Below are 27,798 nucleotides of genomic sequence, written 5' to 3' on the forward strand. Positions count from 1 at the left end.
CTGCACACACGTGCATACTGTACACACACATGCTGTACCCGCATTTTGCACACACATACATGCACACACTATACAGACACACTGTGTATGTGCACACACCTTGTGCTTACAGTATGCATATGCACAGGCACACACATCGCACATACACTGCACGCATGCACAGATATACACACAAGCACACAGAAGCGTGCACACACTGTACACACGCATCCACACTGAACACTGTTTACATGTGCACACACTGTCCTCACACTTACACACACTCACACTTGACACCTCACTCTCTGCTGACTTTCCTGTCCTTGCCCCTCCTGTTCCTGTTCTTCTCCCCTTGGTGGCCAGTGTCTGCTTAGGATAGCAAAGGAGTTGAGTGCAAACCCAGCTCAGAAGGTAAAATGCAGGCCTGGGGATGCCAGGGCTGAATCCTGGGCTCTGGGGGCCTTGCTGCCTTCTGGGCCTGACCCACAGCATGGCCTCCAGTAGTAACAACGGCAATAGGGCATGCAGGCCCTTGCCCTCTCCTTGCCCAGGCTGCCACCACCATGCCCTCACCTGGAAACAGGTGTCACGTAGTTTCCGGGGAACACCCCAGAGACCCCAGTCCTCAGGGATGCCCCCTTGAACCAGCCGTCCTGACACTTCTCGAGGACCCGGTACATCTCACCCTTGTGCAGCTCCAGCTCGTCACTCTTCTGGGGCTTGTAGGCGTAGAGTGCCAGGTACCTGCGGGCAGAGCATGGGGCCAGCATCAGTGGAAGCCCTCCCGGGAAGCAGGGGACCGGCCGGTATTCCTGAGGGAAAGTTGTCTTTGGAGGAACCCAACCTAAAAAGAGCCACTAGTGTTTGTGGGCGCTCTGCAGTTTACAGAGGGCCCACACACCCTCCCTGACTCACTATTCACAACAAACCCAATAGGCAGGGGAGGGTGGAGGCCTGCAGGGAGCTGCCCACAAGGAAGGGGTGGCCTGTCACCCACAGCCTTGGGCCACCCACCCTGCCCCTCTGACAGATGGGAAGGCAGCTCAGTACGGCACAGTGACCCCAAGGCCCTCAAGGACCCTCTGAACTTCATCCCAGGGTCAGGTCTTTGGACTTCCAGTTTTTTCCTCTTCTTCCCACTGTCTAAATTCTGATGCTCTCAGCAAGGAAAACCTTAGGGAAAACTCAGGGTGAGCTAAGCTAGACTTGGGCTGGATTTTCCTCACTTAGTCTAACCAGGCCTGGTTTTCCTGCCTGGCTTATCCAATTAACTAGAGCTAGAAGAGACCTCAGAGGCCCTTTTCAGAGGAAAGGCAGTTAAGTTAGAAAATTTTTGGTTGCACACTTCCTTGCAGTAATAATCCATGATTAGTTATTTGACTTTTTTTTTTTTGAGACAGCATTTCAGCCTGTCACCCGGGCTGGAGTACAGTGGTACAAGCAGAGTTCACTGCAGCCTCAACCTCCTGGGCTCAAGTGATCCTCCCACCTCAGCCTCCCAAGTAGCTGGGACTACTGCTGTGCAACATCATGCTGGCTAATTTCTTAATTTTTTGTAAATATGGGGTCTCCCCATGTTGCCCAGACTGGTCTTGAGCTCCTAGTTTCAAGCAATCCTCCCATTTCAGCCTCCCAAATTGCTGGTATTACCCTGGCCTTACTTTTAAGTCTTATTTGCAGATAAGAAAAGATCAAATTTAGTGGTGCAAATCCTCTTCTAGGGTTTAGATGCTATGCCTCTAACTCAGCCCATGGGGGAAGCTACTCTCATAAAGTACTTAACTATACCCATATCTTTTCCTTGTAAGGACTGGATAATACTTAGAAAACTGCTCTGCTATTTTTGGGATTTGGGGAAGGTTGGTTTTGAACTGATGGAGAGAACCTATCAGATTATTTTATTTGCTCACAGGATTTCAGCCAGGGAAGTTGGTGGGGGCCTCAATCCAGTAAGAGACCAAAGACTAAAGTTAATGAAGCGTGATCTGGTGGATTTCACACCAGTGCAGGCGCTGGGTGGCCATGTTGGCCCTGTCCTGGGGCGCGTGCACACACTGCGTCTCCAGGGATGTGAAGGAAGCTCACAGACCCCCCACGGCACCCTCCTGATGCTGAAGGAAACTTCTAAGTGAAAACAGAAACAGAATGCTGCTCACGAGGGTTCAAGCAGGAAGAAAGGCCCAATGTGGAATATTCTGGAACAGTATGAGAATCTTGTAGAGATTAAAAGTTTCTTGCCCTTAACGTGAAATCTGCCACCCTTTTCCAACATCCTAATCCAACATAAGAAGGCCCTCTGCCCTCATTCAGTGACCTTGGCTATTTTCTTTGCTTACAGGTGTCCCTCATGCCCTTCCCCTGGGGACATCCTGTGGGCTCCAACTATGGCTGGCGTCTTTTGTTTCCTGTTTGAACACTGACAGTGAAGTTAGGACCAACTCTGGGCTTCAGAAGGATACACAAAGCCATCAGGAGAGGCCCCACCTCCTCCCCATGTTCATAGTTTCAATGCTGTGTCCAGGTGACAAACAGAGAGATCCCAGGGTGTGATTCTGTTCTCACCACCATAGAGGAAATACTGCTAAGGGAAAAGTCCAGTGAAAATGACATACAACTGCAGCCAACGTGTGCCGGTGTAGGAAAGCTGGAGGGGAGGGGAGGAGAATGGGGAGGAGTGGAGAAGGAGAGGCGATAAGAAAGAGGGAGAGAGGGCGAGGGAATGGAGGAGGAAAGAAAAGGGGGAGGGGAGGGGAGGGGAAGGGAGAGAAGGGTGGCTTCTACACAGTCTGGGCTGAGGCAAAGGAAGGCAGAAGAGGAGAGGAAGAGTGCAGAGATGGCCTGGATCCACGGAAGGCTTGTGAATCAGTAACAGTGATGCACAAAGCAATATGCCTGCTCTCAAAGAAATATAATTGAGCGTAAATCCTGCTTAAGTTAGCCTCATCTGTTGCTTTATGGTGTCTGAACAGTCTGTTTCAATGGCCACGTGTAGAATTCGCAGCCAATTTGGCTCCTGGCCGGGGGTGGGTGGTGTGCGACTCAGGCCGAACCAACAGCTGCTTTCAGTTGGTCCCAGGGGCCGGGGCCACCTTTGCTCTGGAGTGGAAGGCTTGTTAGTTGCCAGAGCAGGCCCAGAACATGCCCAGGCTGCTGACCACAGTTCAGGAACTCCCCTCCATCCTGCTCCTGGGCTGGGCTGGTGGGCAAGGTGCAGAGCTGGGGGCGCAGTGTCCTGTGCAGGGTGGGCTGTGCTCCATGGAGGCTTTGTTCTGTAGATTGGCTGGGGCTGCACCCCCTGACTGGGGCTGAGCCACTTTTTCCCACAGACTGCTGCAGGCTCCCTGCACAGCGTGAAGCTTGGTGGCTTGGGAGCATGGAAACCCCAGCAGGGCTACCCCTACTTGGGAGGCCCTGTGCAACGTGCTTCCTCCCAGGGCTGTCTGCGGCTTCCTTGCAGAGGCTTTAAGCTGCGGACACAAAGGCTTGAGGACATGGAGCTTCTGTCCATGGTCACGCATGTTCAGGGGTGGGGCCAAGGCTGGGCTGCTGGAGCTGTCAGTGCAGCCTGGGGCACAGCTGGGGCAGGGCTTGGGTAAGAAGAGAGCTTCAGTGGCACTGAGGTACGGCCCCGGGGAGGCTGGGGTTCTGAATGGGATATGGCAGCCCTCTCACTCCAAGTACAGGCCTGGTGTGGCCCACCCATAAGGAGATGCTGCTCCGACGTGTACCAGGGCACTAGTGCGCTTGGCCTCTTCATCTTATTTTAAGTTTGTTCTGTCGATGAGTAATCCTTCCCTCTGGTCTCTATTTTAAGTTCAGCCTCCAGGTGTAGGTTGCTGGGGGAACTGGAATGTAAATAAGCCTGGTTTCACCTTGAAAAATATCTTCTCCGCCTAATTTTCTTCTTCTGGGCGCCTTGTAGGGGACACCTAAAGCAGATGGATGAGCTGGGTCTGTTTTCCAGCATGGGGCTCGTATGGGGTGGGCTCTGGCCCGGGTGGGGGTCACCTGCATCTGCTGTCCTCTCTGAGGGACTCAAGAGGAGGAGGCCTTGGAGGGATGAAGAGAGATCTGGCCCAGAGACCAGCCCTTTCCAACCTGCTGCCCTCCCACTTTCAGGGTCTCTGCCACTGCCCCTGCAGCCACAGGGGTATCAACTGTTACCTCGTTTCCCACCAACATCCGTGAGTAGCATCCTGTCAGGACTGCAAGTTCAGTCTCCTGGCTGAGCTGGATGGCATCTCCCACACTCAGAGTGGCGAGCCAGTCTTCACAGACACATGCACCTGGGCCTGGCATGGCAGGGAGAATCAGGTGGCACCTGCAGGTAGCAGGGCTCACATCCTCCTGGCTCCTGGGCCCAACTCCCACCTTCCATTTGCTTCAGAACACCTTGGCAGATCAACACAGACCCTGCGGAGCACGCAGGCCATCTCCATAACACTTGAGACCAGCTGAGGCCGCTCCGCAGGCTCAGACCTCACCTCTTCAGATTCTCACAGGTTGGTACTTCAAGTACTTATTTAAGGCAATCATGGGGTTTTAGGCTCAGAGAGCCTTCCTCACCACCACCTGGTCGCGTATATAGGGCTTTCATGCCAGTTAGAAAAAGCGCCTCTGGAGGGCAGTTTGCTGAGGACAAGTACATGCTCCTCCAGGCAGAAGTGGCCACTGCAGGTGTGCAGTCAGGCACGGAGCCAGGGGCTCACCACACCCGGGACGGTGCACAGACAGGACAGACTGGTGGCTGGGCCGACCCAGCTGGGCATGGTGTGTGTCTGATTTCACGTGCAGCCTGTTGAAACTAACAGCACAGCCTTCGCTTACCCATACTACTTCCTATTTCTATAGCAAGATCTTCACTTGCTGCTAATTGTCTGCAGATTTCTCTTCCGCTCTAATCAGAGTAAACCAAAGTATTTTAGTGCCTTTGCTAATTTCATACCCTTTCTCCTCTAGATGCTGGCTTGCTTATGCTTCTTCTAAAATAAGTAAATGATTCCCAGTTCTACTAGAAGTCCCCCTTCTGCTCTTCTCCCAGGGCCACGCTGGCTCGAGTTAGGGAGACGTGTGCTCCCTCCTCACCTCTTTCATCAAGGTGCAGCAGGAGTGCTGTCAGAGCTGCACAGGAGGTCAGGGGGCTGGGGAGGGTTGGGTTAAGTCCTGTGGAAGGGCTGACGCAGGCTCAGGAGCTCAGAGGCGACCAGGAGCTGCAGGCAGGGTGAGGATGAGTCCTGATGCTCAGAGCAGGGTGTGCGAGTGCCTGGGGAGCTGCAGGTATGGCCTCAGAATGGCCAGCCCCTGAGCACTGCTGCCTTCACCCCTTCCCTGAGGGCTGATATCATGGTCTGGCTCAGCCCAGCCAGCAGAAACTGCTGGGGTCTTCTGATTTCCTGGGATCCCACAGCCAGCTGCTTGGGTTAAGATGGGGTTCTTCCAGGTAGAACACAGTGTCACAGAGTTTACGGAAGGAAGTTAGGGTGGCACAACTGTGATGCCAGCTTGAGAGCTGTGATTTTTTCGACTGAGCCCCTGTGACACTTGTGTGTGGGGCTAGTGTGCAGGGATCCGTGAAATGTGAACCTGGGCCAGTGGTACTGGCATCACCTGGAACTTGTTAGAGATGCAGATTCCGGGGCCACCCTGGAGCTCCTGGTGTAAGGCCCAGCAATCTGTGTTTCGACAGCCCTCCAGGTATAGGCATACCTGTGAGATATTTGTGGGTTTGGTTCCAGACTGCTCCAATAGAGCAAATATTGCAATAAAGTGAGTCATCCAAATTTTTGGTTTACCTACGTATGTAAAAGTTATGTTTATACTATATAGTAGCTTATTAAGTATGCAATAGCATTATGTCTAAAAAAATTTAAATACCTTAATTAAGAAATACTTTATTTGGCCGGCACAGTGACTCATGCCTGTAATCCCAGCACTTTGAAAGGCTGAGCCAGGCAGATCACCTGAGGTCAGGAGATTGAGACAAGCCGGGCCAACATGGTGAAACCCCGTCTCTACTAAAAATATAAAAATTAGCCCAGCATGTTGGCAAGCACTTGTAATCCCAGCTACTAGGGAGGTTGGGGCAGGAGAATCACTTGAACCCAGCAGGTGGAGGTTGCAGTGAGCAGAGATAGCACCAGGGCACTCCAGCCTAGGCGGCAGAGTGAGACTGATCTCAAAAAAAAAAAAAAAGAAAAAAAAAAAAAAGAAAAAAAGAAATATTTTATTCCCCCAAAATGTTAATGATCATCTGAGCCTTCAGGGAGTCACAATTTATTTGCTGGTGGAGGGTTTTATCTTGATGTGAATAGTTGCTGACTAATCAGGGTGGTGGCGGCTGAGAGCTGGGGTGGCTGTGGCGATTTCTTAAAATAAGACAATGAGGTTTGTCAAATTGACTCTTCCTTTCATGATAGATTTCTCTATAGCATGTGATACTGTTTGACAGCATTTTACCCACAGTAGAATTTCCTTCAAAATTGGAGTCAATCTTCTTAAATCCTGCCACTCAACTGTTCATGTGCTATTCTAAATCCTTTGTTGCTATTTCAACCATGTTCCCAGCATCTTCACCAGGAGTAGATTCTATCTCAAGAAGTTACTTTCTGTCCATCCATAAAGAGCAACTGCTCACCTGTTCAAGTTTTCTCATGAGATTGCAGCAATTCAGTCACATCTTCAGGTTCAGTTTCTAATTCTACTTCTTTAGCTGTTTCTACCACATCTGCAGTGACTTCCTCCACTGAAGTCCTGAACCAACCACGCAAAGTCATCCATGAGGACTGGAAGAAACTTCTTCAAAACTCCTGTTAAGGTTCGTATTTTGACCTCCTCCCATGAATCACAAATGTTCATAATAGCCCTAAAATGGTGAATCCTTTCCAAAAGGTTTTCAATTTACTTTGCCCAGTTCCATGAGAGGAATCACCACCTATGGCAGCTAGAGCCTCTGAAATGTACTTCTAGGCTGGGTGCGGTGGCTCACGCTTGTAATCCAGCACTTTGGGAGGCCAAGGCAGGTGGATCACTTGAGGTCAGGAGTTTGAGACCAGCCTGGCCAACATGATGAAAACCTGTCTCTACCAAAAAAAAAAACACACAAAAATTAGCTGAGTGTGGTGGCACATGCCTGTAATCCCAGCTACTTGGAAGGCTGAGGCAGGAGAATGGCTTGAACCCAGGAGGCAGAGGTTGCAATGAGCCGAGATCATGCCACTACACTCCATCCTGGGTGATACAGAGTGAAACTCTGTCTCAGAAAAAAAAAAAGTACTTCTTAAGTAAGAACACTTGAGAGTCTATTCCTTGATCCACAAGCTGAAGAATGGATGTTGTGTTAGCAGGCATAAAAACAACATTCATTTCCTGCACATCTCCATCAGAATTCTTGGATAACCAGGTATACTGTCAATGAGCAGTAATATGTTAAAAGAAATTTTTTTTTTTTTTTTTCTGAGCAGTAGGTTTTGACAGTGGGCTTAAAATATTCAGGAAACTATACTGTAAACACACATGCTGTCATCCAGGCTTGGTTGTTCCATTTCTAGAGCACAGGGAGAGTAGGTTTAGCATAATTCTTAAGAGTCTAGTGTTCTCAGAACAGTAAATGAACACTGGCTTCACTTAAAGTCACCAGCTGCATTAGCACCTACCAAGAGTCAGCCTTTCCTTTAAAGCTTTGAAGCCAGGCCTTGATGTCTTCTCTAGCTATGAAAGCCCTAGATGGCATCATCGTCCAATATAGGGCTTTTTTGTCCACACTGAAAATCTGTCGTTTAGTGCCGCCATCTTCATTATTGATCTTAGCTAGATCTTCTGGATAATTTGCTTCAGCTTTTTCATCAGCACTCGCTGCTTTACCTTATACTCTTGTGTTACAGAGGTGGCTTCTTTATTTGAACCTCATGAACCAACATCTGCCAGCTTCAAACGTCTCTCCTTTAGCTTCTTCACCTCTCTCAGCCTTCATGGAATTGAAGAGAGGTAAGGCCTTGCTCTGGATTAGGCTTTAGCTTAAGGGAATGTTACAGTTAGTGTGATCTTTAATCCAGACCACTCAAACTTTCTTCATATTAGCAATTAGGCTGTTTCACTTTCTCATAATTGGTGTGTTCACTGGAGTAACACTTATAATTTCCTTCAATAACTTTTCTTTTTCATTCACAACTTAGATAAGTGTTTGGCACAAGTTTCAGCCTATCTGAGCTTTTGACATTCAGCTTTTGACATGCCTTTCTCACCAAGCTTAATCATTTCTAATTTTGACTTAAAAGTGAGAGATGTTTGACTCCAGCTTTCACTTGAGTACTTAGGGGTCATTTAGGGTTACTAAATGGCCTAATTTCAATATTATTGTGTCACAGGGAAAAGGCAGGCCTGGGGAGAGAAAGAGAGATGGGGGAATGGTGGGTCCGTGGAGCAGTCAGAACACACACATCACTTATTAAGTTCACTGTCTTATATGGCATGGTCCATGGTACCCAACACAATTCCAATAGTAACACTAAAAATCACTGATCACATCACCATGAAGATATGATAATAATAATGAAAAAGGGTGAAATACTGTGAGAATTTCCAAAATGTGACACAGACACTTGAAGTGAACACATGCTGTTGGAAAAATGGCACCATTAGACTTGGTGGATGCTGGGCCGCCCCAAAGCTTCAATTTGTTAAAAAAAAAATGCAGTATCTGTGAGGCACAACAAAGTGAAGTAATGACGTGAGGTTTGCCTGTTTTGGGTGCATTCTGAGGCTGAAGCCCCATCACTGGACAGGGTCCAGGGATGCCCAGCCTGGGTCCCCTCTGAAGGGCAACGAGTGGCTGATTGCTCACTGTGGTGGCTGCGCTGGGACTCTCCCTCAGGGTGCAGCATCACCCATGACTGCCCCTCCCAAGGGCAGCCTGAAGCCGGTACTGGCTCCCTTCCAATGTGGAAACTCCGCAGGGCTGTCTCAGCTCCAGAGCCCTGAGGATCAGCGAGGATTCCCTTCAGCCACAGCTCAGTCTAGCTTCCTGACGGGTGTGTTCTGAGAGCACTCCCCACAAACCTCCCCGTCTCAGGGTCTGCCTCCAGGAAACCCAATGCAGACAGTGCTGGTACCGCCAGAGATGCACGGCTACCACAGGGACTTGCATCTCCTCCCTGCCACCGCAGCTGGCCCTGCAGCAGCTCCAGACGTCTCCAACCTTTGCCCACCAAGCTCTATGTCATCCAGAGACTCTCTCAATGAAATTCTCTGCTCTTTCCACGTGCATCCCCCCACTTCCCCACCTGCTTGGGGTCCGAGAGCTGCCCTCTCTCTAGAGGTGCAGGCGGTAGGGGCGGGGATGGGGAGCACTCATCCCTCCACTGGTTCTCAGGCTCACTCTCATCTTCTTGGTTGCATCTGTAATACCCTGAGGACGGTACCACCAATGCCTGGAAGGGCTGACCACGGGGCCAGGCTGACCACAAGGCTGGGCACTGTCAGAGGAGGCTGGACGGCTGGCCTCTGACACACCTCTTGGAGGTAGTACCTGGTGGCGTCACTGCTCCAGGCCTTTGTTCCAAGCCTGGCAGGGGTTTATTTTACTGGGTCCTGCTATACTGAACTTGAGCCGATCCAGTCCATTGCAGACTGAGTGCAGGCCAGCTTGCTTTGCAAATTTGCAATGGAAGGTGCCCCGGTCTTGTGTTAGCATGGTTTGGTCACCAGTCCTTTTTCCATGTCCTAGAATGTGGGGGCTATTGCCACTGAGGGTGCTGTGGTGGCCTTTTGACCACCAGCACAAATGGTGGTGGGGTCATGAAGAGGGTCACTCCTGATCCAGCAAGGCCTGTGAGGTCATCCCTGCCATGACAGAGAGCACGTCTCACATGATCAACATCAACCACCAGATCCAGGGACCCTGTCTGCACCCTAGCAGGGGAGGATGAAAACCACTGGCCACCATTCCCCTGGGCTTCCCTTTTTCTGTTGCAGGCCAACCCCTTCCTCTCCGCAAGTCTTTCTCTGGGCTCCTGGATAGGACCCCCAGGTTTCCCAGGTGCCACCTCGGTGGTCATGCACCTCATAGGGTACCTGGTTTTCCCTGCAGGTGATGAACTGTACCCATTGACTATGGAAGTTTCCTTCTCTGATGCCAAGCTGACATGCAGTCCCAGAGCAACGCTCTGTGCCAAGAGTTACCCTGCCCTCAGTTTGCAGGTACGCGCACCGAGTCAGACCCAGGCGTGTCTGTCTGATGCCTGTCTCTTCCTCCTCCTCCACCTTCTCCATCACTGGAGGTGATGACAGGGCATCTTGGATGGCTCCTGCAGGGTAGCCCTCTGCCCCCTCCCTGCCTCCTCTAGTCCTTCACACCAGGCAGTGGCTCTAAGATGCCCATGCAAAAGTGGAGGTGAAAAACAACCTTTCCATATCAGGGGCAACCTACTCACAGCATTTTCATCAGTCTTGAGACCCTCTGAGTGGGTTGACTGTGCCCAGGAGCATGGCCTCTAGGAGCAGACACTCATATCTCTGCTCCTCCAAATCAGAGGAAGGCAGACAAGCCCCAGAGCCAGAGAGTAGAGTTCTCAACACAGCAGGGGTGGAAAGGCAGTGCAGGAATGAGAGATGTCTCTGCAGACTCACAGTCACCTCCATGCACTAGGTGAGCAAACTGAGACCCTTCTTGTGTTTCTGGGCAATGGAGCCCTTAGGGAATCTGTGTCATGCAAGCCTTTCACACGCTGAGGAAAGGACAAGAACAATATGCTGCAGGATGGGACCTCTTAATCACGTGCTCATGTTTCAGTGCACGTGACATGGCCTGGAGAGGTCGAAGCTGTGCAATCATGAGGATCAGGAATGGCGTCTCCTGAAGTCATTCCATGACTGACCTTCACATCAGCCCCATGTGTGCCCTGGCTGGAGTCCCAAGCCATCATTCTCAGACCAATGACGGGCAGCAGTGCACTGCTGTTTGCTGCGGTTGTTTTTGTAACGACAGCCCATCTCATGTTAAATTTCAGACTTCTGAATGTGACTTACAGATACTACTTTGGGAAGAGTGATTTGATCAGACCCCCACCACAGGTACCTGCCACTGACAGGGTACGTGTGGGAATACTAGCTTCCTGGAGCTGAAGAGGATAAACTGGTGAAGTCAGTCTGATCTTTTCCTCTCTGGGGATAAAATAAAGGATGTCATGTTCTCAGAATGCATCATGCATGCTGCTGTAATGTATGTAATGTTACCTACTCAGTGTAACAGCTATGAACACACATGGAACAGACCATCACCAGTTACAGGTCATGCTGACCATGGTCCAGCTGCTGAGTAGAGGGTAATTTCATCACCTGCAGGCACATTCCTACCTAAATCCTTGTCATCTTTAGAAGGATGTTGTCCAACACGTGAGTTTGCCTTCCGTGGTACCCAAATCTCAAGCTGAGTGGAAACTGCCTTCCCCTGAGGGAGGAGCCCAGAGGGAGAAGGGGGAGGGCTGGAAGCACAGCAACCTTGTCCCCCAGGACAGGGGAGCTGGGCAGGGAAGAGGCCCCTCCACACTGGCACCAAATTCAGAAGCCATCCAGGACATGGAGGTTTGTCCATGGTTGAGGCCTCCAGAATATTCACAACTCTTGAGGGGTGACATGCCTGGAACTGTTTGTTACCTTTTGGGTCTCCAAGACAGAGCAGCCTTCTTGGGTGGCTAAGCCTTGAGCTCGTGGCAAGCTGGGGAGCCCTCTGTACCTGGGAAGGGGAGCCATTGCTCTCATGGAACAAGTGGCAACTGCTAAGAGCCTATGCACAGGCATTCAGCTGGTCATGGGGACCCCAAAATGAACACATCTGGGCTTTGCCCTTGAAGCACTCATGGCCTCAGCACCCTGACCTGCATCCTGCCTCTCATTTGGGAAACTCCATCAGGGCCATCCCCTGTGGGTGCAGGTTTCTTTCCTCAGATAGCATCTGCATCCAAATGTTCACGAGGAGCAGACCCGTCACCCTCCCCCTCCCATGTGCCTCCTTGGCCCCAGCTTTGCCTGAGCTGCCAGAACTGATGGCAGGAGATGGAGGTAGTATCTTTTGTCCAGTGCTGGTGAAAACTTGAACCTCAGTCTCAAGGCATCTGGAAAGTAGCTTGCTCAGGAAGCTAGGTAAAAAAATAGATACACTGCAAATTCCTTTCATTAAATTGGTTAATTACAGTGGGAGGATGTTGGCAGCTTTCCTGTTCACCACTGGATAAAAGCTGGCATTTCCACTGGGCTTAGAGGTGGGTGAGTATGTGCTAGCAGCTGAGCTACTTTTAGGAGACCTTTTGAAGCTTGGCAAGTTGCTCTTCAAAAGACTTTTTTGCTTGAAATACATCCTGTTCTGCAACAACACAGGTTCTGAGTGTCCCTCTGACCTACCGTGGATCAAGAGAACTTTCTGTATTTGTCATATTGTTTGCCAAGTTCACAAACTTCACCTTAACATAGTCATTCAAGTGACGGAGCGCTGCCAAACACAAGAGCAAAAGGGAGTCTAATTCTTCAGAACGCGATTTAAACGGGGAATTTAAAAACTGCACGTATCTGTTAAGAGCTGTAATTTAACTGGGCAGATTTTCTAAACAAGATAAGCATCTCACTTCCTAGCACTGATTCATCTGGTTATATTTGGGGATGAGATGCAGCTGGCATGCACTGGTGTGGCCCTGGGACGGTGGCTGGAACACTGAACCACTTCCAAGCAGTTGGTGACTAGTGGCTGCCCAAGCTCCCAACACCACCCGCTGCTCTGCGCACCTGCTTCCCTCCTGCCTCTCTCTTCCCCCCTCGCCCCCATCTCAGGGCTTTCCATGCTATGGAGGGCCAGCTCCACTCTATGACTGGCTTCTCTCCTGTTGACTGGGACCTGTATCATGAATACTCTGAATATCCTCCCTGCTTAGAAGAAATGTCCTAGGAACAATGACATCAGAAGAACCTGCTAGACTTTTGTCTCCCACACTCTCCTTTCAGTGGTGTTACTAGATGCATATAACAACACTGGCTAGCTAGTAACACATGGGAAAACCCTGCAGAAACCACATGTGGACAGGCCAGCCTGCACAGGAGGGAGGGCTGCATGTGCGGGACCCCGACAGACACAAAGGGCAGCTCACACGTTGAGGGGCAGCTGGACCTTGGGAGGCGTGCCCTGCTCTCCAGACACCGAGGCAGCCCGCGGAACAGCCGTGGGGGTGGATCCCGCTGAGGAGGAGGCGTCCTGCAAACAGACAAGAGGAGACAGGGGTGAGGAGACAGAGGCTCCATCCGAGGGAGACAAACGCAAGGTGAGGCTGCACCCACACGTGCCTGTGCTTCCCCAGCGGCCTGGCTGTTCGGCCTCCAAAGTGCCGTGCCTGCCTGGGTTGTCAAAATGGTTCTCCAAACATGGGAGTAGCCTGGCGGCCCAGGACCCCTGCCCCAAGGTGTTTTTCAAGAACCCCTTCCCAGCAGCTCAGGGAGCCTCCTCCAGCCTGCATCTGCGCTGGTCATCACCACACTACAGTCAACACGGAGGGAGGCCATGTCCCAGACCTGGCTTTATTCTTAGACATTCAATTAATTATTATTGTGTTTGCTAAAACACACACACACACGAAACCTTTCACGCTATGAAACAGCTTATTTAAAAAGAGCATCTCCAGGAACTGGAGATTAATCCCTAAAGAAAATTGGTCCCACGACAGCAGACAGAGCAGCAGGCCAAGGGGACCGGGAGTCATAGGGCGCCTCCCTGCCCGCAAGACCCCAACGTGCTCCAAGCTTCAAGGGTTTCTTAAGTGAGGAGACGACCCGAGGAAAGGTTAGCATCAGGCGTGTGCTGTGCTCTCTGGGGACACTGGGGGGCCAAGCAAGGAATCTCGGTGGCACCATGGTCTTGCCAAGGGAATTCCTACGTGGAGAATCCTTAGGCCAAGGATGTGTAGGGCAGCGCTGCCCCCAAGTCCCCATACCACCCAGCTTGCTTGCCCTGCCCCGGTCTTCCCTAGCACAGGGTCCTGTATTCCTGTTCAGCAGCATTCGATGGCAGAGGGGTGACCTATGTCCCTCTCAAAGATCTGTCTGAGTCCTAGCCGTGGTCCCAGTGCTTGTGGTCTTATTTGGAATAGGGGTCTTTGCAAATATGAGGTAAGGATCCTGATAAAAGATCATCCTTGATTAGAGTGGGCCCCAAATCCAGCGATGAGTATCCTTACAAGATAGGGAAGGAGGACAGGGACATAGAGGGGAAGGAAGTCCATGCAAGAAGGGAGCAGAGACAGGAATGACGTGACCACAAGCCAAGGGGTGCTAAGGATGCCGGCAGCCACCAGAAGCAGGAGCGAGCCCCAGAACAGCCTCCCCTCAGTCTCAGGAGGAACCAAATCTGCCCATACCCTGACTTGGGGCTTCCAGCCTCCAGAGCCGAAAGAACAACCTTCTGTTGCTTTCAGCCACCTAGTTTGTAGTACTGGTCTGGCAGCCCCAGGACACCCCCATCAGAGGGGCCGTCAGGAAGCCTGGAGGAGGGAGGACTCCACCTCCCTTCAAGGCGAGAGAGCCAGTGGTCTCCTCCCTTCCTGGAAGATCCCGTGTAGGCCTGATGAGGGGCAGGATAAGGATCCTGGCAGAAATTGGAGCAGAGGACAGGGCCAGGCGGTGGGTACCTCTGCAGAAGGCAGGTTTGGGGAGTGTGGGGGTGCTGCCTGGCTCTGTCTGGGGAAGGTGTCTGTGTCCCCAGTGTGCATCCTCAGGTGAGCAAAAGGCACTAGAAGCAGAGACCATAAAGATGGGAGGGAGAGCCACTGGGAAGGCGCCCCAGGCAGGCGGCCTGCCCTGCACCCAGACTGGCCTCATGCTATCTTCTTAGCTTAGGAGCTCAGGGGGCTGTTAGCAGGAACAGCTGCTGCAACAGTAACACCCATGACCGTTGCACCCGCCCTGTGCAGAGCCTACCATGGCTGGGCTCAGCTCTGAGCACTTCCCCTGGAACAATACTTTCAACCTGCACAAGTCTGCAGATGGGTATTAGGAACTCAGGCAGCCTGTGCAGAGGCCACGTGCTTAGTACCACACTGTGGTGTTAGTTCCTCACAACTGTGAAACAGCCACAGACTCAGGGGCTTACATTCACACAGAAGGTCTTGAAGTCAGATGTCCTAAAATCAAGGTGTGGCAGGGCTGTGTTCCCTCTGGGAGTCTGGAAGAGACTCCATTCCTTGCCTTTGCAGCTTCTAGAGGCTTCCCACATTCCTCGGCCCCCTCCATTTCAAGACCAGTGGTGCAGTGTCTTCCTCTCTCTCGCCTCTGCTTCCATCACCACATCCCTTTCCCTGACTCTGGCCTCCGCCTCCCTCTCGGGAGGGCCTCTGTGACCGTGCTGGCCCAGGTGATCCAGAAGCATCCCCATCTCAGGGTCTTTTCCTGTTTGCCATGTGAGGTGACACATTCTCAGGTTCCGGGATCAGCACATATTTGGGGGCCATCGTTCCCTTCTCCACCAACAAGCTAGCTCCAAAAGACACTGAGGGAGGAGCCTGGGCTGAGTTTCCAGCCTTGGCCAGATGGAGATGCTGTTGGAGAGACAGGAGAAGAGACCAGAGAGGCCATGGGCTCAGTGCTGGACACACAGTGTTTAGTGTGCCTGGAGCCGTCTCAGTGTGGAAGAGGAGGCAGCTGATGACGCCAACTAGGCGCTCAGAGGGGACTGGCCTGGGCAGCAGATCTGGGGTCATGAGCGTATAGCTCATCTATGAGGCAATGCAGCCTCGTGGCAAAACCCTTAGCTCGCAGGTGTGTGACCAGTGCATGTGACCATGAGCCTTTGATCTCTTATTGGGTCCATAGAGGGTCACGGGGGGCTGGGTTTACCCTCCTGCCTGAAAAAACTGAAAAACCAGATGAAGCCTGATTCCGTGGTTCCCAAGACTATGGAAATCAAACAATGGCGGACAGAGACCCCAAGACATGAGAAAATGGGGTTGTGGCGACTCGCATGGTCTAGAGAGCTGGAGTACGAAATGAGATCGTTCATAGTCTATAAAGCAGTCACTCTAAGTCCACAGAATAGGCCCTCAACAAATGCTCACGATCATCGTCCTGAAGCCAAGGAGGTAGAGGATGCAGTGGCCTGGGAGACAGTCAGGAGGGAGGACGCCCTGGCCCTGCCCGCAGGACACCACCCAGAAGAGGGCCCTGAAGGGGGCTGAGATGGGACAGCCCAAGAAACAGGAGACCCACAGCCTGGGGGAGACGGTGCTTCAGAGGGAATGTCATTGTCCATTGAGCTGTACGCTGTGGAATGGCCAAGGAGGGCAAGGACCTAGAAAGACCCACCAGTCTTGGGAATGCTGGCATGCGCAGAAACTTCCTGGGGCAGATGACCGTCCCTGCCGGACCACTGGGGGAGTTACACCTCTTGATCCCACTCTTGGGACTCGGAGGACTCCAGTGTGCCCCCTGTAAGGAAAGCCCTCACTCCAGGCTTGGCCAGTGGACCTACAGTCCCCTGGTTTGTATCCCGATCTGCCATTGTTAGTAACAGAGAAGCCTGTGAACTCAGGTCCCGCAGGGCAGGCCCTTGTGACATGCCTATGCTGGGTGGAGGGCTGGTGGGGGCAGGGGTGCTGCTCCAGTGCACAGAAAAGGGAGGGGAATGTGGGGGCCAGAGAAATTCTCACAGTCAGCCCAGGTCCTGGTGATTTGGGCTTGTAGCAAAAGCTGTTCTTCATTCTAGAGGGGGAGAGACAGACAGAAAGACACAGAGACACAGAGAGAAACAGAGAGAGAGAGAGAGAGAGAGAGAGAGAGAGAGAGAGAGAAAGAGACAGAGACAGACTGTATCCCCAGCAGTTTTCTGTTAAGAATGAATCCTAAAATAATCAGACAGACCAGGAGTGGTGGCTCATACCTGTAATCCCAGCACTTTGGGAGGTCAAGTAGGGCAGCTCATTTGAGGTCAGGAGTTTGAAGCCAGCCTGGACAACATGGTGAAATCTTATCTCTACTAAAAATACAAAAATTTACAGGGCATGGTAGCGGGCACCATAATCCCAGTTACTCAGGAGGCTGAGGCAAGAGAATCACTTGAACCCGGGAGGCAGAGGTTGCAATAAGCCGAGATCACGCCACTGCACTCCAGCCCGGGCAACAGAGTGAGACTCCATCTCAAAATAAAAATAATAGACAAGTCAGAATCGAGGTACAGGTGAGGACTTCACAGCAGCACTGTTTATGTTATGAAAACCCTGCACTCCTGAAGCTAGCTAAAATGTCCCATGGTGTGGGGTTGGCAGGCTGACGGGGACACAGAACGCCTCCCTGCTGACAGGCCTGTAGGGCTGTGCAGGGTATGCGGACTGGAAATGGAAGTGAGAGCCAGGCATATGAAGGCTTATCTAATTTCTGTCAGTGATGCGTGTATTTTCGTGGTAAAAACTCAGGAAACTTACATAACAGACCATAACTTTGCTCCTTTGGGGTGCTGCCTTTTGGGACCGTTTTATTATTTTTTAATCTACATGTTCAAGTTTTACGTCACTTTACTACCAAGTGATAATGGTTTCCTGAAACATTTCCACAGTGATAAGAGAAGAACAACAGAGTTAGCACTTGAGGTCTGGCTGATGGTGAGCCTGTGTCTTCATCGAACCCCCACGTGCCATCTTTGTCAGGGGATGCTGGGAGCTCACAAAGGGCAGGGGTGACCCTACAGCACCAGCTGGGGCTGGGCCGGCCGTTCCACGTGCCCAGGTGCCGGGCACTGTGCTCTGCAGCAGGGGCACGGTGGGCATCTAAGATGACCGGCTCACACTAGTCCCACGGTCTTGCTCTTGTTACCACGCCTGCTGTCCTGTTCAGAGACGCGGTGGGGCCACACTTGGATCTCTGCCTCCCAATGTCCTGGAGCCGCCTCAGCCATACTCCAATGGGAGGGGCCCATGTGTTTGGACAGGGGAGACCAGGGAGACTGTGTTTTGTGTGCTGGGCAGAGGCAGAAGGTGGGGCTGAGAGCGCACACTATGCGGGAACACACCCATCATGCACCACGGTGGTCGAAGGCTCACCACCCCATCCGTGCCAGCATCCACCAACTCCCCTGGGTGAGTCCAGTGTAAAGCACCCCACATGGCTGGGTGTCAGGAAGCGTGGGAGGGCTCAGCCGAGGCACCTGGGGCATGGATGGTGGGAGCTGGCACGGGGCCCATTCAGGGGTTTGGGGCCTAGGCGACTAACACAGGCTATCCCTAAAGACAGCAGGAGGGAGACACTCTGGCGGCTTCACTGGCCTTCCTCTGACACTTGATACAGCAAACGCTCCAAGCAGATAAGTGGGGTTTGACAGCAAGCTATTACTTACAGCTGGGAAGAGCAGCAGAGAGAGGTCAGATGTGTGGAAATGCTTTTCCCCAAAGGTCAAGATGAAGAATGTCTACAACTCACACTGGGCTGAGCATAGCTCCCGTGTGGCCGGCCCTCCTAGCATGGATGTGTGGTGTGGTGCCTGGAGCGAGGGGTGCCAAGGGATGTCATGCTGTGTAGGAGGCAATGCCAGGCTGGGAGCAACGCCAGGCTGGACTCTGCCCTCAGGGATATAAAAACTAAAAGTACAAAGAAGTGCGTGGCACTTTGCTTGTGGCTTCCTGATGCTGATGGGGTCAGTCCGTCCTCTGAATCTGGTCTCTGTTGCTATGGATGCAAATGAGCAGCAATTTGCTGGTGGCCAATGTGGGCAGGGGTCAGGGGTCTTCCCACTGACAGGCTCAGCAGTGGGCTACTGTGGGTCATAGGCCCAGCTGTGTGGAATGTGACTCCCCAAGAACATGGGGCCTCCTGACAGGGGCAGAGATGAGCAGCCACTGCTAACCCTGGCAGGAACTAACTGCAGGGAAAGGAGCCTCTCCTTTAAATGACTGTGATCAGGAACTCCTCTGTAAAGGCACCGGCTTCCACATGGCCAGCATCCTGCAAAGCCTGAGCTGCAGCACGGCCTGGATGCGCTTTCAACCCCCCAACCAATGGCTCCTCTCTCCCAAAGTGTTCATAATGAGGTTGCGAGTTGCTGACTGTGACACTGGGGACCTGAGGGCTCCTTGCCTCCAGCTCCAACCATAGAGCTTGGCCCTGGATGCAGGCCTGGCTTCTTCCTAACCACAAGCCACCTCTCTGATGCTGCTTTGATTTTGAATGGCTTAATTTTAAATGATTCTAGGCCTTAAGGGATTAGTAAAGACTTGGCAGAAGTGAGGGAGTCAGCCAGTGATAAAAATAAGAAAAGAGAAGGAGCTCCAGGTGCCTTTGAGTAAAAATAATTGGGGACACAGCCCTCAGACAGATGTTCGTCCTATCTCCAAGATCATCCGATGGAAATCTCTGCTCCAACTTCAAAGCTAAGTGCAGCCCTGTCTGCCAAGGAGCCATGCCCAGTAGCCCATGCCCAGGAAAGGGCTTTGACTATCTTAAAGTAGGTTTGCACCATGGTCTTTTTAATGACTCCGTAATGGATACCCACCAGGATTCAGCCTGGGCAAGTGGACACACATGTTCGGAAGGAGCTGGCCAACCATGCAGTGGCCCATCTCTCTGACTCACTGACCCTACAGAACAACACTCCAGCAATCCCTCCCTCGGGTAGATGCTCAACGACACAACCTGTGAGCATTTCACCTGAGCCCAGTAGTTCAGGGTCAGCTGGCAGGGATACAGGCAGGAGAGGACGGCCTCGTCTGATAGAACTTAGCATGAACAAACAGTAAAGTGACAGTGTGTGTCCTGATGCTGCCTCCTGGGTGCTCGGGGCTGCGGGGGCCCTCCACACCAAGATCGGGGCTGGAGCTCAGCCTGACTGTTCAGTGCCCTGAAGCCAGGCAAGCTCCTCTGCTCCTGCATCTCTCTCCCTATCACAGAGGCTGCACAGGTGAATGGCACACAGCCCTGAAGCTGCTAGTTAGTAAGGATTGGGCTGTCATTTGTGACGGCGATGTGCTTCATCAAATTCCAGCCTGCCCTGGTTGGAAGCCTGGTGTCAGCTCTGGCTGCAGTGCTGTGGCTGCGGTTCCCTGATTCTAAACAGCCAGGTTGTAACCAGACACTAGAGGCTCCTCCGTTGCATTTTAATGGGGCCCCTAAGCAGTGGCTGGGAACCAGGCCATATTAGTTTCCTGTTGGGATTACTAAAAGGGAAAAAAGAGGGTCTAGGGGTTGGTAGGCTGTACGGGGGCTCTGAGTCTCTTTCTTTGACACTATGAAATAGATAAAGACCCCGAGAAGAAACATCTCCTCATTTCAATTTTTAATATGAGTCCAGAAAACACTATCATCACCCCAAGGCGTGGTGAAACAGGCATGCATTATTCATCACTCACTACCACTCCATTACACGGGGTGTAAATCAGACCCTCATGAACTTGCTTCCCAAAGAAAACTCCAGAATAAAACATTTATGGCCTGATTCTTCTGCTTGATTCTGCAAAGAACAGCAAGCAGTTTGTGTGGCCAGAGGATCTGTGTGTCTCTTGATCTCCCTCTCAGGAAGGGCAGAGGCTGGGGAGCCCCAGCAGGGGGGAGAGGGGGGCAGGTGGGGTCTGTCCTGGGAGAGGCAGTGGCCATGCCTTCTGCCTACGTAACTTCCACTGCTCTCAGCTGGTAAGGGGAACTGCTTGCTTGCCACTGAAGATGGAGGCCAAAACTCCCCTCCACTGCTGCCCACAGGCTACCTGCCCCAGCAGGAGTTCCAAATTTACTGCTGGATATTTAATTCTCACCCACAGGTTGGATCTGGCTCAACGTTCTGCTTTTGTGAATAAAGTTTTATTGGCAGCCAGCCACGCTCACGATTCACTGCTGTCTCCAGCTGCTCTGACCCTGCAGGGCGGAGCTGAGTCACTGCAGCAGACACCACCTGGCTGCAAAGTCTAGATTATTTACTATCTGGCTGTTTCCTTTAGAAAGTTTGCTTTTCCTGCTGTAGATATCTAGAATGAGAAGATAAGCCTCCTCCCCCTTCTGCCCTTGTCTTACTGGGCCAGTAATTGGAACCAAAAAGTGAAAGCTGTGACCAAAAGCTTAAGAAGAAATCCCCAAAACATTACTAAAGAGAATGGATCAAAAAAATGGAATACAGGAGGAGAGCATCTGCAACACGACTCCAGTTTGGGGAATGAAAATCTCAAAACACCAATGAGAAAGGGGAGATCTGTTAAGGAAGTTACAGGACCCTTTTCTCATCTACCTAGGACTTCCCAAGCCTCAGCTAAGAACCAATCTGTCTTGCCCTGGAGCCTTTCTTCCACTAGGAAGAGCCATGGATGGCCTCCGCTCATTGCCTTCCTCATAGCTGCTGTTCGCCTGGTACCTCTGACGGTAGGAAGGCCGTGGACCTTCCTCCCTGTGCGCGCCCATCAGGCCAGAGGCTTCTCCGTCCAGCTTTGCACAAAAGGCACAACATTCATCTACATCCAACTGTGCCTCTGTTCTGCCTTCAAACAGAAAGTGCCTACTTTGTAGGCAGTGGCTGCAGGAGGGGTGGGCTTTGAAAAATCCTTTTGTTTAACTCGAATTCAGTGTCTATCTATCTGTCTTTCTGTCCGAGAGTGCCTGTGTAGGCTGCATGCCAGGCACTGCCTGTACAGAGAGGGAAAGCACCTTCCGCCACAGCAAAGCTCATGGACTGCTTGAGGGGACAGTGATGGGGGGACGAGGTCCTGAGAGCAAACCTGGCCTGGGCGTGAGGACATGTGAGACCCCATTTTCCTCACCCCCAACCCCACACTGCATCCAGACAATGCCTGTGGGGAGGTAGGCAGCTTAGCCTGGAACAGGAGGGCAGATGAGCTCTGGCAGAGGGAGGGCGAGGCAGTCAGAAGATCAGAGTGGGGAAGGTTCTTAGCTCCTCACAGTCCTCCTGCCCATGGCCATCAAAGGCCTTTGCATTACGGTCCTGAGGTCAGCAACCTCTGCGGCCTGGTTTCCTCCTGCTTTACCTGTGCTGCAAGGCCCTTCCTCCTTTCCACCCTCTGAGGCATGGACTGTGTGTCCTAGTCTCCTGCAGGCCCTGTGGGGCCTACAGGTGAGCGTTCATGAAAAACCCTCTGTGGATCCCTGCAGGATGTGGCTTCAGCTCGGGAGCTGCCAGGACAAGGGAGTGGTTCTCCTGTGCTGCCAGCCAGCAAGTGCCCAACCAGAGCTCCCGGATGCTCTCCAAATGCCAAGGAGACCCAAGGATTTTCCCTGACTCTGCCCAAAGATGGCCTGGAGGCACAGCAGAAACGCGTGGATCTGGTTCCTAGCTTGTCATAGCAGCAAGAGAAACGCTGCCAGCACCCTGCACTGTGATTGGCAAGCTTTGTAATCAACAAAAATCATCAGGATGCCAGGTCACGGGCAGCCATGGTGCCCTCTGTCCCCACTAAAAGGCCAGGTTTGGTAAGTCATGGAGGTACAGCTATTTCCAGATTGATAGAAGAAAGTTTTCTTGTATAAGATTCCACAATAAGATTTTTTTAAAAAAATTCATCCCAGGCTCACTTGGTACTTTTTGTTTTGCCTCTTTATAAGGCATGTAATTAAATTTTTAACTTTCTGAAAATGCTAAAAATAAGCCCAGGTGCTCTGCTATGCAGGCAGCTCATGCCCTGCGGGTGAGAGCTGTAGCCGGAGCCAGAGGCTGCACAGCCTATAAGCAGTAAGTCTGGGGGCCACCAGGCCTGGGGCAGCAAGGTCCTGCTTCAGCTCCTTCAGCTTTTCCCCAGCACTTCCTCCTGCTTGAAGCATCCGTCTGTCTGTCCTGTGGCAGAGATAAGACCCAGCCAACACAGGGAGCTGTTTGGGAGACAGCAGGTGGTGATGCATTTTAAAGATGCCTGGAAGCTTCCATAAGGAACTCTCCTCATTTACTTCTCAGACACGAAGACACTTGAGAAATGTTCTCTTTTGATGTTCTCCCTGCTGAATTTCAAGCATTTCCCCTTCCATTGATTTTAAAGGGCATTTTCCTAATCATCAAGGGTTGCTTATTTGGAAGTAATTTGTAAGCCATGGTGCTCTCCAGAGCAGAAAAGCTGGCAAGGGCCGATGAAGGTGCTGATCCTGGCTGGTCGGTGAGTCAGCCTGCATCTAACCACGCTCTGGAGCCAACAAGAGTCCCTAACCAGAGGCAGGACACTGATGGGCAGTATTGGCGGGTGCCACATGGCAGTGCAAGCACAGCCGTCAGAGCCACACTGGCCTTACTTTAGAAAGTTGTCAGCTCTTCCTTTGAAGTTTCTCAGCTTCTGTGCTCAGAAACGCAAACTTGCCGGGCCGCAGGGAAGTGGCACCTGGGGAAGGTTCTCTCCGTCAAGGCCTTGCTGGACTCCAAGTGAACACCCCCTCAGCAGGGCGGGGCTGTAGGACTGGCTTCAACCACGGAAATGTGAATGAGTAGAGGCTTCCATGTGGAAGCCTCTGAACTGGCTGCCTCATTTCTGCCCCTGCCATAGTCCTGCAGACATTCAACACCAGGAGTCCCCAGGCATTTTCTGTAATGGGCTCAGTAATGAACATTTCAGGATGCGTGGGTCTTACGACCTCTGTCACAACTCCTCCATATCTCTGCTATGGCCTAAAAACAGCTGCAGATGATATACAAATGGGCATGTGTGGCCTTGTTCCAGTGAAGCTTTCATTTACCAAAACAGGCAGTGGCTGGACTCAGCCCGTGGGCATTTGCTGGTGTCCCGGGTAAGGATGGTGGAGCTGAGCCCTCTTCTGCCTCACGGTGTGAGTGAGAAGCAAGCATCCACACTTGGCGCCACTGAGAGCGTGGGCTCCTAATTATGTGACATGGCCACTCTCAGTGACAGGCCCATGCACTCCAGAGCTGAAGCCCATTGAGAATCCTCAGGCACTTGCTTGATTTCATACTTGATTTAAAAGGAAATTTTTCTAAAACGTAAGCGATCATTTTCCAATTTGATCCAATAGCCTCAAAAGCAAATGTGCCATAGTGGAGTTGGCCTGAACGGCCTCTTTTCCTCTCCTCTGATTATCTTCCCTACCCCAGCAAAGCGCTGACATGTGAGTGATAACTCCATTACGCCCAAAGCACCAGCTGAGCCTCTGGCCTCTCCCAGTGTCAGGGGAAGAATCCCTAGGGGTGCAAACATGAGCAGGATGGGCCATCTGAGGCTCAGCCAGCCACATGTCCTAGACACCTTCAGCCACAGCCCCACAGCTGTGTCCTCTCCCCAGCCATTGATGTGTAGCCAAGCCCGTGCAGGGTGGGGAAGGCCACACAGCCTCTCAAGTGCCACGCTGTTTTATATGCAAGACTGTCCAGGGAACAGTGCTGCTGGTGCTGTCTCGTGGCCCACCCAAGAAGGAAGCTAGTGTGTGTGAGCGCCACCTGTGAGCCAGTGGCACCCAGCTCCTGCCTTCAAGGACCTAGAAGCCCAGGGAAGATAGGAGGAGGACCACACACACAAATAGTGTTCCATCATGGGCACAGGGGAAGTGTGTAGGCAAACAGAGAGTAGGGGAACTGATTTGGTGGTGGGATGATGACAGGGCCACAGAAAGCTGCCGAAGGGAGGTGAACATGTCAGATGGCCAGGAACGGTGAGCAGGAGCCTTCTGCACAGGCATGTGTCTGTGTGTTGCCTGGCAGGAAGAATGCTATGCTGGGGGCAGCAAAAGGGTAAGGTAGGAAGAGATTATGGGCCAGCAGCGTGGGGCGCAGGCAGCAGATCTGCACAGGCACATGGGAGTGGACAGTGCTGCCGGGAGCTGGACAAGCAACCAACGGCCAGTCTGAAGGCTCCGCAGAATCTTCCAAGGAACTCAGGAGGGAACTCGGGCAGGGAGTCAGTACTGGGGAAGACGCGGGGTGTTAGCTCAGGGCACCTAAGGACAGTGGTGACTCCTTGAGGAACAGATGGAATACAGAAGGGGAAGCAGGATTGCGGAAAGAGGGGCGTCACGGTCGCTCCTGGCACACGCTGAAGTTGAGGCGTCTCTCCAGGAAGCCAGCAGGTAGTTGGAGAAGAGAATCTGTAGTTTGGGAGAGCTGCCGGCAGGCAGATTATAGGCACGTTGGCTGGGGTTCAGGAGAGGGCGAGCCCCTATGGGTGAGTGTGCCCAGGATGGGAAGAGAAGGCGGGGGGCACTGGCATTTGTATAGATGTAGGGCTAGAAAGAGGGTCTGGTGGGAGGGGCCGGGACAGGACTCCACTGAAGAGAAGAGTCACAGATCAAAGGGGACGGGCTCAGGAAGGGGTGCTGTCCACAGTGTTGGGTGCTGCCAAGAGGTCAAGAAGGCAGACGAAGAAGGAAGATGCTGGACAGGGCATTGGCAACTGTGGCTGGGTCAGTTTCAGCAGCAGGGGTGATGGGCAAGATCAGACTGCAGAGAGTCAAAGACGTCCAGGGGAACGAGGAAGCAGCAGGTCAATGAGAATGAGACTGGACCTTCCGCAGAGGTGCTGAGGGGGCATGCAGTGGGAGAAGGGTCAGCTCTGCTTGGCCGCTAGCCTGGGCTGCACAGCATCTGCACAGGCCCTTTGTCCCTGTGGCAGCCGCTGGGAGGGGCCCAGGGGTCAGTCCCAGCAGCTCCTCGGCCACCTTGACTAGTGGCAGGCCTAGGCCCAGCTGCAAAGTTTAGATTATTAATTATCTGGCTGTTTCCTTTAGAGAGTTTGCTGCCCCTGCTCTAGGTATCTATGATGAGAAAATGAACCTCCTCTCCTTTCTGCCCTTCTAAGCAGAAAGCTTCCATCTAGGCCCCACTCCCCCAACCTTCTGTCTCCTGTCCCTGTCCCTGTCCCTGTAGAGTGGCTGCTGAGACTCGCAGTCTCCAGCCTGTAGCAGTTCCCACATGGCTACTTGGAGCCCAGGGTCAGCCTGTTCTGACTCTGCACCACCCTCCTGGCCAGGCGTCGAGCTCTCTCTTCTATTTCTTATCAGAGCTCTGCCTTTTCAGCATCCTCATCAACAAAGCCTCAACCTAAAGCCCTTTCCTGCAAAGAGCTGGACAGTGGGTATTTCAGGCTGTGTGGGTATCTCTGATACTTTTCTTCTCCTTCCTTCACTTCTTCCCCTCCTTCCCATCCGGCATTGGTGTTGGCCATACCCACTCCTTTCCCACCACCAGCTTTCAAAAGCCTCCAGGACCCAGCACAGCACCAAGCCAAAGATGGGCTCTTGGAGCAGAGAGCAGTGACTAGAGATGTGCCAGGAGCCTGGCGTCTTGGGCTGGCGATTCATTCCATGATTCCCCGAGCAGCAGAAAGAGCCACCACAGCCAACACTCAAGGTACACCTACCAAGGAGGGCGGCCTGCACCCCCTCACTCCACCCTCACAGCAACCATGAGCGGAGCCACAGCTTGGCTCCATTTGATAGACAGCAAGCGAGTCTCTGGAAGAGGTCAGGCAGCTTTCCCAAGGTTGCAGGTACAAGGGTGAGTGCTCAACCTGGCCGTCTGCCTCTGGACGCTGGCTCTTAACAGCAGGACTCCAAGAGGTTCAGCAACTCTCCTGACGTGACACAGCTAGAGAGAGGGAGCCCGCACCTCCACCCCAGTGCCCTGTCCTGTGCTGCACGAAGCCTGGCCTCAGCCTAAAAGCAAAGCAAAGCAGGGGCACTTTAAGGAGCACTGCAGGGACCTGCTGGCATTCTCTTGCGCGTCTCTTTTGGCCTGAGGTCAGCCCTGTGCATTTTACAGAGCAAACTAGAAAGTTAAGTGATATCCGTGTCCCGACAGCTAGAGCTGGGCCCTGGAAGGGCAGCAATGCCTGGCATGGAAGCACAGCCCTGAGACATCACCACCACTGCGGGGGCCTCGGTTTCCTCATCTCTGAAGAGGAAATAATGAAAAACTGGCTCCCCGTGCGGCGAGGTGGACCACGCAGCCAGGAAAGCTGAGAAGTGATGCAGGCCAGGACAGAGGAGGCGGAACAGCAGAGGAAGCCGAAGGAGAGATGGGACAGGCAAACCACAGATGCAGCCCCTGACGGCCGCAGGGAGGAGGCCAGCCTCAGCTGGCACAGGGCTGTCAGGCTATGCCCCAGGCTTCATGGTGCTCAGGCCCTCTGAGAAGCAGGGAAGTGTCCTCTGTGCTTCAGACTCATTTCTATAGAAACCACAGCCCCATGCTTCCTTTCTATTTTAAGACAACACCACGGAAAGAGCAAAACCCAGTCTATTACAGGGAGAGCCCGTTAATTCAGCCAGCAGAGGGGATTCCTCCTCCACCTCTCACCCACCTCCCTGACTGTGGATCAACTGCAGTCAATGCGTTGGACAGCGCTGTGCCCAGAGAAGCGGCCCGTCTCCACTCTAGCCAGCTGCTTTTCCAGAGCAGATGCCTGCTGTTTGCACCTTTCTACAGAACCCAGCGAAATGTTCATTAGGATTCATTAACTGTCAGGGACCATACCAGGCTCACCTCAAAAGCAAATGTACTGGGACACACACCCCACAATCTGTAATCTTTTGTTCCTTATGGCCCAGAAGTCCTGGTCCAGATGACCAGCCTCATCCACTTCACCAGCCTGTCTTCCCCTACAGCCTCAGTCCCCATCTGGTCAGTCAAGACATTCTTTATCACAGCCTGAATGGAAACGCTGGGTCCCGAGGGGACTGTGGGAGCAGGGGACTGGCTGCTGCAGTGGCCCTGGCTGGGACCAGCACTGCCCACTGCTATGGGCACCAAGGAGCCAGGGGCTGCAGGTCTTCCTGCTCTGCCCACTCTGCATTTCCCACGATGGCACTGCCTCCGTTTGTGATGAGTGCATGCACACGACAATGCTGAACTTCTCCAGGCCAATGATCAAAGCTGAAGTGCCACCC

The 27,798-nt window shown here is 52.5% G+C and overlaps 1 protein-coding gene across 1 annotated transcript in view; it reads right to left on the reverse strand.

The window, feature by feature from the left end:
- SH3RF3 (SH3 domain containing ring finger 3) overlaps positions 1-27,798 on the reverse strand; it is a 360,128-nt gene that overhangs the window by 68,100 nt on the left and 264,230 nt on the right. Inside the window, exons 5-6 of the mRNA XM_010333743.3 lie at positions 13,110-13,213; positions 553-723 (exon numbers count right to left, since the gene is read on the reverse strand). Coding sequence (XP_010332045.2) covers positions 553-723; positions 13,110-13,213 — 275 coding nt within the window. The remainder of the gene's footprint in view (positions 1-552; positions 724-13,109; positions 13,214-27,798) is intronic.

This window comes from Saimiri boliviensis, chromosome 1, assembly GCF_048565385.1.
Source record: "Saimiri boliviensis isolate mSaiBol1 chromosome 1, mSaiBol1.pri, whole genome shotgun sequence".
Lineage (NCBI taxonomy): Eukaryota > Metazoa > Chordata > Mammalia > Primates > Cebidae > Saimiri > Saimiri boliviensis.